Source organism: Thermobia domestica, chromosome 4 (genome assembly GCF_964235325.1).
Source record: "Thermobia domestica chromosome 4, izTheDome1.hap1.1, whole genome shotgun sequence".
Taxonomy (NCBI): Eukaryota; Metazoa; Arthropoda; class Insecta; order Zygentoma; family Lepismatidae; genus Thermobia; species Thermobia domestica.
The window spans coordinates 258,403,069-258,415,235 of NC_137457.1; the positions used below are offsets into that span (position 1 = coordinate 258,403,069).

Here is a 12,167-nt window from a genome sequence, read left to right on the forward strand (position 1 = left end):
CTTGCCCATTCAACGCGTGCTTTCATACAATCTGCATTTTGTTGTATTTGCAAGCAATACTTTAGATCCTTCGCAGAGCGTCATATCATCACTGGCTGTTCACTGGCTATTGACTTGACATCAGCGTAAAACGCTTGCGTCACGCTTGAATGGAACACTGAATGCAAGATTGCCCCTATGTATCTTCGTTAGTGGGATCAAGCTTGCAGCATGCTTGCACGCTTTTCAATCAAGCCGGATGCACGCTTGCCAACTTCCAATGCAAACTTACAACAAGCGGTTTGCAAGTTGTTTCTGCTACTAGGGAAAGGAAAATATAATTACATTATTATACTGGACTTCCAATATATAAATTCATTCAACAACCAGTAGCAATCAACGTGTGTCGTAACATAACATAAATCAATTACATACTCAAGTTGCAATAAAATAACAAATAAAAAAGGAGGAAACGAAAATAGTCAAAGGAAATTGGAATCCAAATTTCCTACACTTATTTGATAAATGATGTTTACACACAAATTAACAGAATCTACATTTCTCATACTTTACATACTTTACGTTAAACGGAAATGATTAGTCCAAAGTTTTCATAGTCCCATAAATTTTACGATTTTTTTCTTCCTGTTGCCTCAACAATCTGATAACATTCTCCGTGGGAGAAGGGCCAAAGTGTCTCTCTGCTGACTCATTACCACACTCTTTAGCGTATTTATTAACTTTTAGCTTAAAACTTTCTGTATACAAAAATCATTTCGACATTTTTCACATATTTTTTGAATAACTTTTGTAAAATGTCAGCTAACGTAGATTGCTAATTTCAGCTTGAAGTGCACCAAGAGAAATTACCTGCTACTCACGCAATATTATTTAATAAAGTCGGTGCCACCTATAATAATCACAGTGTTTACTCTGCGTTTAACAATACACTGATATTTGTGTGTTTACACTTACCCAACAACAATTGTTTTCATTGTAATATTAAGCTTGACAAATCCGATTGTCGTATCGCATTATATTAACCCTTAGAATACCAAGCCTAAAATGTTACGTAAAGTACTAAGCCTTAGTCATTTTGACCTGGGCGTGTTTTTTGCTAAAAAAAAATATATCAAGATTGATTCAGGGAGTTGAAATTTCCAACCTACAATAAAAAGGGCAATGCACCTGATCGTTCTTTATAATACAGTAAATTTTATACGCTGTATACACTGTCAGTGGCGGCTCGTGACACTTTCAAGCAATACCTGAATTATATTAGATATTAGAAATTTATACACAGAAATACGCTGTCTTTGTTAGGAGTAATTCCTGTAACACATGGTATTTTGATTACACCTGACAGTCCTTGCAGAGCGGTTCGCTGGTGCAGTGTGCTTTGTATGCAAACTTGTGGCAGATTGCACAGTGTTGAGGGGTGAAGAATCATGTGGCTTGCTAAAAGTAAAACGAGATATTGTAGATAACTAAACAACAATGTAGCAATTGCTGAGAAAGAAATGTACAGAGATAAGTGTGGAAGGGGGAAAGGATGCGAAAAAAGAGTTTGCTAAAATAAAACTTTCTATTACTCTCACCCCAGTCAAAGCTCGGTAGAACGGGAAAGTGATTGTTGCAGGTAAAAGAAAAAATTACCGTTTCAATCAGCAAAATAATAATAATAATAATAATACTAAAATGTTATTTTTGTGCCGTGCCGCGGAATACCAAGGCTGGGTCAAATTGACCCAACCACACTTTCTGCCATATTTTTGGGTATTTTGCGCTTATTTTATATATATGAATTCTACTGAAATGGTTTCCAAAAGTAAAAATGGTTGTTAATGAAGGAATACCTAAAATATTAGCCCACTACAGCTCTTTGAAATTATAGCATTTCTTTATTAAAGATCATCTGGGTGAAATTGACCCAGTCTTGGTACTCGAAGGGTTAACGGTAATTTGTATACGATTGTCGTTATTGTTTACAGGAATAACACATTTGACGCATGAACACAAAGTATGAGAATTAAAAACATTTATATAAAGATGGAACCCGTGTATAATACGCATTCTTATTTTTTTCCTTAAAAATACTGACCACAAGGTGCGCATTACACACGACAAAAAACGGTAATTTCTTACAATGTGGGTTGGTTTATGGTTTAGCGTCCCTTTCAGCAACGAGTTATACGAGACGCAAACCTACAGCTTAATAAGGATCCGTACTACATGAGCTCCCAGTAGGAATCAAACTGGATCTACTGTGCCAAAGGCACGTACGCTCACCATAGAGCCACGAAGGAGCCCCTTTTCACACTGTAGTTAATACCAGAAGCAGTAATAATAAAATTATATTTCAGTTCAGTGAAATATATTATATACAATGTTTGAAAGGAAGTATTAAACAAAGAATTTATGATTTTACTGTGACCATATCTTAAGCAAAAACCCAGAAGAATTAATCAAAATACAAATTCTGGCATTAATTTGGAAACTGTGCGTTGTAAAAATTTAAACTTCTTATACCAGATCTTTACAGGTTATATATTACATTACTTACCCTCGTTGTATCTTTATGATCGCCATCAACGTAGTATATTCTGTAACCAGGATTAAGATCATAATACGGAGTAACAGAAGGACCAATATATGCTATACTAACAGCCCGTGTAGGTTCAAAGTTATCGTAGAAAAGCTGAAATTCATCGAAGTGTGTATGTCCAAAGAATTGAGCAGTAATAGTAGATTCATACCTGGAAACAATAACAAGTGCAAATTATATTAGGTTTCATTGGTTTTTAAAACTTTGTAGAACGTAGTAAGACTAACACAAACGTGGCCAAAAAATTTAGCTGAATAATGCATCTTTGATAGTGTTATACAATATGCTTGTTAAACTTAAAGTATATTTTACTTCACATTTTACTTCAGCTGTGCCTTTTACATATATCCTTGACTGGTTTTAACATTGGACAGGGGATAATACTTAAGCCTGAAGGAAAATATAGTTACGTTTCACGAGTTTAAGTTATGGTGAATATTTTTCTTTAGTTAGGGTAAATTTATCGTTTTTCTCGACCGATTTCAACTCAAAACAACAGGAATGAATCTTTAGCCCGAAAGAAACATATATCATGTTTCACAAATATATCACGAAACTTTTTGAGAGGAAGGAATGAATTTACATTGTATACTTGACCACATTCAACTCTCACGCACTAGGAATGATTGGTAAACCTGAAGGTTGGCAAAAACCATGGTTTTTATTGAAAAAACCCAAAAAAACTGTTTTTTTTTGCTTAAACGTTTTTTTTTTGTTGTTGTTGTTTAAACCATTTTTTTAAAAAAAATAATTTGCTCTATGTATTTATATCACATATGGTCAGAAACAAATTTGTTTCGCCTTGGTGTTATTATGCAACAACCGGGTTCTGCTGGAAGAGGTCACATAAGCTTAAAGCGGAATCTAAACAGCTTTTTGGCTTACATCCGAGAGAAATTGTCCTTTATTTGAACTCGAAACCGGGACTAATTGGCCATAAATGCAATACGTCTGCCGACTCACTCACGAAGGACTCCTGATAAAAATACGTTGTACTAATCTTTACATACTTGTTAATACAGAGGTTGTTCAGTCTACTTGACCAATTTCAACTTACCTAAAAATTTAGAAGAATCCATGGCGCCAGGTCCGTAAGTGTTCGATGTGTTTCCCTTGGTTCCTAACAATAGCCCGACAGCGTAATTTTCACTGTAATATGCTTCTCTGAAGAACTGGGAGGGGAATATTGTCCCATTTCCTTTGCACAGCTTTCTAAAGTCCTTCCACAGTTGTCACGCGCCATTTTCCCAAAGCCCGCTTCAGCAATCCTAATTCACAATAGTCCATAGGACTTGCATCTGGAGATTTAACAGGTACCTCATTGAAAGGTATCACCTGTATACCACTTGCCTACTCCATCTTCCTGTAGAATGCGAGGGACGATCGTGAGGTATGTGATGAGGCCTTGTTCATGTGAATGCGCACCAGATTGGCGTCATTTTCGTACATTGTTGGAATCTCATGCTCGTAGATAGGCCGTATGATCTGCTCCTGAAAATACTGCGAATTTATTTTGCAGTTCTTCGCCACCCTACGAATCTTCAGTTTACCTCGGTAACAGTAGCCAGTAACGACCATGAATCCTTTTGGGAAGGATTCTTTACGTGACACGGGCCCACCTTTTGAAGTTCTTGGTGCCTTTCTCTCGGTACATGCTGGCTCTCGGTTTGCCGCAGTCGGAAAGGTAAATCCATGCTTCATCGAGCGTTACGACGTACATCCACCTTTGTTTTGCCAGATGACGTTCGTACAGCTTCCGGGCGTTACACTTTCGTTCCTTTTGGTGGGCATCCGTGAGAAGACGACCGCGAGCTTTCATGACTTTTTCCAGCTTGAGTTGATGGTGTAACGTCCGGCTCACAGTTTCCAAAGACACGTCAAGACGATTAGCCATACACCTTTGTGTTGGTGGATTTTTTTGCATTGCCATTTTGCGAAGTTTCCTCTGCATGGTAGAGGTGGCCTTGGTGCATTCCCGCTTCCTAGGCAACTTCGTTGGTGATCCAAATGGTGGAGCTTCGTTGCCTTTTACTTTTCAATAACATTTTTTTTCCACTTAAACTGATGTTGCAACTATTCTTCTTGCACTGTTTTCTAATGACAGAAACTCTAAAGTGGGCGTCACAAAGAGCCGCAACATATCCTTCCCAAAACCGGCTTAGTTTGGGCGGCATTTTGGTCACAGAGCGGAAACCCACACACTTGGAATCAAATTTAACACAACACTCACAACAATGGTCCTGTTTTGTGCGTTATTGTCGTCCCCGCGTTAAAACAACTCGGTTCCCAGGAAGCCACTACACAACACTGCAGGACGCCGCGAGCCAGGTCGGGTGAGTCCAATATCCCTGGAGGGGGAAGGAACGAAATCGGCCAAACATAGGCTGAACAACCTCTGTATAATTGTCAAGAGTCATTTCAGAAGGACAAAAAGATAAACAGTTGCACAAGTGAAATCATTATACAGAATTACATATGGACAATTTCAAATTCTGCAGAGTACAGAAGAATTAATTTAGTACAAGTTAGTTCACTACGACTTTTATTAGTCCAAATTAAAGAAATACGACGACTTAATTTGCATGTCAGTAAAAAAAGTGAATAAAGTTACGAATTATTTGAGTTCACTTTGGCTCTGATCCATTTATGGATAAATAGATATAAAAGATATTTCTAATTTCAATAAATGCCTCTCGGGGGTTTGTATACCCCTTCCCTCCAAAAAAAGAAAGTATGGCACTTCAATGTATTTTATCAATAGTAAACATTATTAAAACGAAACAATATTTAGAATTTCTTTGATTGCAGTTACATAGCAGTTATAAGAAACTATAAAAAAATCACAAAAGAAACATTCATAAACTTACAAAAAAAAGTTGCTTTTGTAGTATGACCTCTGAATAATGAATGGGGAATTTAGGTCTAAATATAATACGAATAATATACGGAATTGAAACGTGATAATCCACAAATATGTGTTCATCAAGATTTTACGAACACACACACTTTTACGAAAATTTTTCGTTTTTTGGTTTAAACCAGTTTTTTTTAAAGAAAAAAAAACAGCTGGTTTAAACCAGCCAACTTTGCCTGAAAGGAAACACGGACTACATATCACCAAAATCGGATAATACAGAAGGCTGTTCCCAGTATGTCTAACCAAACGCGATTACATCTTTCCTTTGGGCGCAGAGTGAATTCGTCCGACCTTGTTCAGGCACGTCTGTCAGTGTAGTGTGTAGGAAGTAGTGTTGTGAAGGCCTGCAAATAAAACCCGGAAATTTTGGGTAAAAAAACAGTTATTTTTCCGAGCTTGGAAAAAAAACGGAAAATTTGGGAAAAATTGAAATTCTCCAATATTTTACTAAATTATGCTTTTAAAATGAAAAATATTTTATATTTACTAGTTTACAGTAAGAGAATTGATTGCTTATGTTTCTTGTATTAGAAGAGGGAAATTTGTGTCAACAAATATATATGCACCACTCCTTTAAAGTTAGCACAGTGATAGAATGGAGTTATGGATACAAAAGATACTAAAATAAAATTAATTAAGATAGACGCATTTAAATTATCTTAAGCACTCTTATGAAGTTTCTGCTTTATGAAGGGAAGTGTTAAAATAACGGGGCCAGAATCATTTTAGTTAATACCGGTATGTTAAAATTAAATATATATTTTATAGAGATACGTATCTTACTTGTGTTGTATCTCGGAAATTTCCGGAAATTTTAAACCCATTAAAAATCTTTCGGAAATATCGGCAAAAACCGGAAAATATAATTTAAAAACTACTTCTTCGCCTGATGTTAATCTTTCTTATTTGCTGTAACATGTCTGCCGCGTATATAATGTATTTCGCTAGCAGCAAAAGTACTTAAAGCAACAAGTTTTAATTTTACTTTTTAGTTTTCTGATTTCTGATAAAGAAAATCCCTATTTATTATGTGTATATTTTTTGAAACAACTCAGAAAGAGAGATGATCTTATTTACACATACATATACGCCGCACAAATTTGGGCAGTGAGAAATATATTAAAGAATTTAAGATATGAAACTTCCGTTCATTATTATTAAATACTTAGAAAATACCCATTCTTCGTACGGGGAGAATACGTTTCATTTTCGACATAAAGGGCACCAAAACTATCACCAATGAACTGGGACCCCAAAAACTATGAATTCGACACTAGTATCGGTCATTTTCAATTACATTTACATGTCACCATCCCCCTTTAGAAGTACTGATGGGGCTGAATTTGGATTTAAATCGCACCAGAAGTGTCACTGTTCATCTCAGCGACCCCGAAAATATGGATTCGACATTCATATCGGTTATTTTCGATCATTTTTATGTATCTATCCCGCCTCCCTCCCGGTTGAAGTTGCGGTGCTGAATTTGAATTTGAACGGCATTGAAAGTGTTACTGTTCCTATCAGCGACTCCAAAAACTATAGATTCGACACTAATATCAGTCATTTTTGATCATTTTCTTATATATCAATCCTTCCCTCTCAATGAAGTTACGGTGCTGAATTTTGTTTTAAACGGCATCGGGATGTCAATGTTCATCTCAACGACTCCAAAAACTATGGATTTGACATTAATGTCGGTCATTTTCGATGATTTATATATATATATATATATATATATATATATATATATATATATATATATATATATATATATATATTCTATTATTTTTATATATCTCTCCTTCCTCCAATTTGCAGGGATGAATTTGGATTTAAACGACATCGAAAGTGTCACTGTTCACCTCAGTGACCCCCAAAACTATGGATTCGACACTAATGTCGGTAATTTTCAATATATATCCCCCCTTCTTTCCTCCAAGTTGCACCTTCAAAGTGAAATGATAAAAGCCATCCTAGACCCGAACCCCAACTATGTTGAACATTTTATCGAGATCGGTCTGGTGGTTCAGAAGTTGTTAAGTTACAAATAGAGTCACTTTCATTTTTATATGATTTGTCACACTAGAAAATAGGTATTTGTTTACATACAAAATATTATGCATAAAGTTTATATAAAAGTCTATATTAGAATATTAAATAATAGTAATTATATGTCTTAGTGCATGAGTATTAGTGAAATTTGCCTACTGCTGTCTCTTTTAAGAAGTAATTTGGTTAAAATTAACAAAATTTCACCAGATCAAAGAGTACATTAAGAACTCAGTTTCATTCAAGAGCCCTATTTGTTGCAACAGAAACGCTTCATGATGGTCCATGTGTATGCAGCTGTTAAAGTCCTGTAATTAATGCACAATCACGAATAAACGACTAAAAAGAATATAAAGGAAATGAGCGCAGACTATTAATTTTCAAGAGTAATTACAACAGTTTTATTTTCGATTGCTTCTTTTTTAAATATTTGCAATATTGAAGTTTCTCAACTTACACTTTCATGCATTTGAGAAAAAACGGTTCTATTACTAGTAAAATTAACCTAATACAATGATTTTTGTTATTTTCCCAATTTTTCCGGAAAGAAACCGGGAAAAACGTTTTTTTACCAACGGGTTCAAAATTTCCGGAAATTTTACAACACTAGTAGGAAGTAAGAGAAAGTGTTCGTGTTTTCTCGCTGGACCGAAAATTTGACACAAACTGAACCGCTTTCAGGAGAAGTATGTTGTAAGTGTTTTAAGTGTTCGTATTTTCTTGCTAGAACGAAAATGCTGCCAAAACTGAGTCGCTTTTGGGAGGATTATGTTCTTGCCCTTTACGATGCAAAGTTTAGTGTTCCAATGATCAGGAAGTAAGAATGTAAGGTTATGACAATAGCTTGACTTTAATAAGGATGTAATCGCTAAGACCAAGGATTTCAAGGCCCCAACATTGGGTTCTCCAAAAAAAGGAATGAGAACACAGTCGCTGAATAAGTTCACTGAATAAAGAATTCAAAAAGACTCATAAAATGATTCGTGTAAAGTATTGTACTATATGGGGCACAAACGTGAATGAACATTAGGCAAAAGCGATGAAAAAAGACTGGATGCTTTCGAAATGTAGATGAGAAAAATGGAAAGAATTAGCTGGGTTAAATGGAAAAGGAATTACAAGGTGCAGGGGAGAACAGAACAATTTCAGATGTACCTGAAAAGAGGAAGAGAAACTGATTGGGACATTGGCTGAGAAAGAACTGCATCATGAGGAACGTGCTTGAAGGTATGGTGGCATTAAAAGGAGGGTGGGGCCGAATGAGGCTACAGTTAAAACAGAAACGTCGTCCTTGAAGACCAAGAGGTTAGCTGAAGACCGTGGTACATGGAAGTTTCTAAGTGACCTGCTATTAATGGCAGAATACCTATGATGATGATGACTAACAGTGATTTTTTCCTACACTTGTTTTCTGAAGATAATCATCTCCTTAATTACTCACCTATTAATAATATTATAATAATTTCTACTCCAAACTTTAAGACAATCACTATGACCTGGTGGAATATGACCAATTATGTGAACTTTTTCTCTGTTGAATTCAGCGCTTTGAAGTTCATAGATAAACCATTGAAGCTCCTTCGCAGGATCAGTACTATTTAACAACAACCACCTACAAGAAAATACAGTGGAAGTTAGTATTGCAATTAACTTCGATACACTATTTAAATATAATACGTTATACTACAAATTTCAAAATGTAATCAGTGTTACACAAAATATTCAATTTGTGTACGTAAATATTCGTAAAGTACTAACATTACGTCTATCTGAGAACACAGAGCTGTTCAGCATTATGTATGACAACTTGAAAGGGAAAATAAACACACCTGAAAAAAATGTAGTCAAACTTCTGACACATCACCAGTGAATTTCGTATTTCCATCAAAGTACGTGGATTTTTTTTCCTGCGTTTCATCACCTGTTTAAATAGTTCCACAGATTTTCAATTTCATTTAAATCCTGGGACTTGGCAGATACCACAGAATGCCTGAATGTTTCTTAAACAACGTATAAATCCTTTGAGCTGTTTGGACACGACTTGTCATCTTGAAAGATGGGAGTGCCCACTGTACTTTCATTACGGAAACATTGGAGAAATCGTAACATTTGTCTCTGAGAGTATCCAAATAAACCTGCTGATTCATGTTCACATTAACTTCTTTGAGTGAGCCAAAGACATGACAAAAGATGTTCTCACATCATCACAGAATTTAATCCATCTTGAACTACAACCTCCATACACTGCGAGCAAAATGCTTCATTGGGTTTTTAGTGCTCTCGTTATCTTACAGTGACGGCGTGTCAACTGCTTAGCAGTGGTCTCTTTGCCCCACGACCATCAAGTTGAGTTCCGCTGACATCTGCACATCGGCGGGACCAAGGAGGAGGGGGTCGCGTTCTTTTCTCATATGAGAGCAGATTCAGTTTAAGAAGTGATTCTAGACGTACATTCAATGAACGCAGGAACATTATCAGGTATGATCATTTTGGTGCTCTTGTGTGGGAAGGCATAATGCTACATGTTTCTGAATGCAGAACATTCACTGCTCAACGTTATTGTAATACTATATTCCTTCTCCATGTGCGCCTTTTCAAAGGTGCAGTCGGAAACCGATTTTCGTCCTAAAGTTTTGCACATCAGTGTATATTTCCACAATACATAAACCAGCGTCTTCTTAGGATGAGCCTTATCTCAAAAAAGACAAAATAAAAAAAAATATACAATATTAAAAAAATATTTAAAAAATAAAACTCAAGTTATCTTCATCATTGTCTAAACAAAGATATTTTCTCATACATTTCCTACTACATATCCCGATGTGAGTGACGTGTTTTGTCCATCTCAAACGTTTCAATGTTATCATCCACACCAGTACTTTTTGCATTGGATAATTTTATACACTTACGTGTATGCTTGTCATTTTTTTGTTTCAAACATTCTCAAGACTTTATTTTGAAAAGTCCGCTCTTTCTCTTACGTGTGAGTGGCAAACTTTGACATTCATACAGTACATTACGGAGAACCAAATTCTTATCAGTCATCACTTCTCATTCATTTCCAACGATTAAAAATTTTATACGGAGTTTTGTGCCTGTTAGTATTTATATGTTATATACAGAACATTTTAAGTCACTTTTTAACCAACTTTCTTACGATTGGGGCCACGACGCCATTAATTTAATCTAACACTATATATAGAACAAGAAACTCATGCTTGGAACAAAGAAACCATGAAGCGGGAATACATAAAGGTAACCAAGAAAGTTCTGTCGCTTTTTCACTCACTATCTTCGAACATCGATATGTCACCTAAAACTTACCTGGAAGATCAAAAATAGTTCCCATCAGCATCGACGACCTTCTGCCAACGTTTTGGAAGGTTATGGATTCTATCGCGGTAGAACTTGGTGGACCTTGAACCGAAGAAGGCATCAAGTGCACTTTGCACCTCTACTAGAGATTTGAACTGACGTCCTCTAAGGCGATTGTTCAAGGAATGGAACAGGTGATAATCGGACGATGCAATGTCCGGAGAGTATAGCGGATGCAAGTGTTTCCCATTTAAGGCGTAGAATGGTGTCCCGGGTCATCCTAGCCACGTAGGAATTAGCGTTGTCCTGTAACAAAAGGACCCCTTTGCGATTCAGAAGTGCTGGCTCCAGAGTTTTGAGTTTTTCTTGAACACGGCTCAACTGCTGACAGTACACAGTTGCATTGATGCTCTGATCAGCTGGTAGCAGTTCTCGATGCACGATGTCGCGAGCAGTCCACTAAACACACAGGAGGACTTTCTTCTAGTGCAGTGCTGGTTTCGGCTGTTTTGAAACCTATTTATGGGATGCTAACTAATGATGACGGCTCTTGGAGCTTCGTACAGGACCCACTTCTCATCACATGTCAATATGAGGAAATGGCTCCTTCCACAGACGAGATAGTAAAGAAACACAGGTGTCTGCTCACGTTGCCTTCTGGACCGGAGTCAAATCATGTGGAACACATCGACCCAACTTGTAGTGCTTCCCAAGTTGATGGAGGTGCTGCCGAATTGTTTCTCCACTCCTAGTCCCAGTTCCTCAAATGTCTGGCCACTGTTCGCTTCAATTGCTGCCTGAAGATCTTCATTTTGTACATGTGTTGGTCTTCCAGCGCGTGGTGCGTCTTCGAGTGTTTCGCCACCGTCGTTAAACTTGTTAAACCACCGCTGCACTATCCGCGTAGCCACAGCATCCTCACCAAAGCCCTGGCACATCTTCCGCCCCGCCCTTATGAAGCTCTGTGGAGGTCCTTATGACGCTCTGTGGAGGTCCACAGCATACACTCCATTATAACGCTCTGTGGAGGTCCCATATTAACTCTGTTGTTACGCAAGTTCATGGTGTAACTAAACTGCCACAACCAGGTAGTATGTTGGATATACCCATACCAACAGCTGATCATTCGCTCCATTGGCATTCAACTCACGGTGTGAGAGCCAATTGAACACAGACCGCCACAAAAAGAGACAGAACTTTCTTGGTTGCATTCATAAATGAATTATTTACCAGAAAATAGTGCAAACATAATAATAGCACTAAAAAGGTTCATTATGAGCACTTTTGCTACATTGTTTAATC

The 12,167-nt window shown here is 36.9% G+C and overlaps 1 protein-coding gene across 9 annotated transcripts in view; it reads right to left on the reverse strand.

Annotated features, from left to right (window-relative positions):
- Positions 1–12,167, reverse strand: part of LOC145684015 (sphingomyelin phosphodiesterase) — a 273,240-nt gene that overhangs the window by 31,596 nt on the left and 229,477 nt on the right. For all 9 annotated transcript variants that reach the window (XM_081755822.1, XM_081755820.1, XM_081755821.1 and 6 more), the window contains 2 exons: positions 8,992–9,162; positions 2,543–2,735 (listed from right to left, as the gene is read on the reverse strand). In XM_081755822.1, the coding sequence (XP_081611948.1) occupies positions 2,543–2,735; positions 8,992–9,162 (364 nt within the window). The remainder of the gene's footprint in view (positions 1–2,542; positions 2,736–8,991; positions 9,163–12,167) is intronic.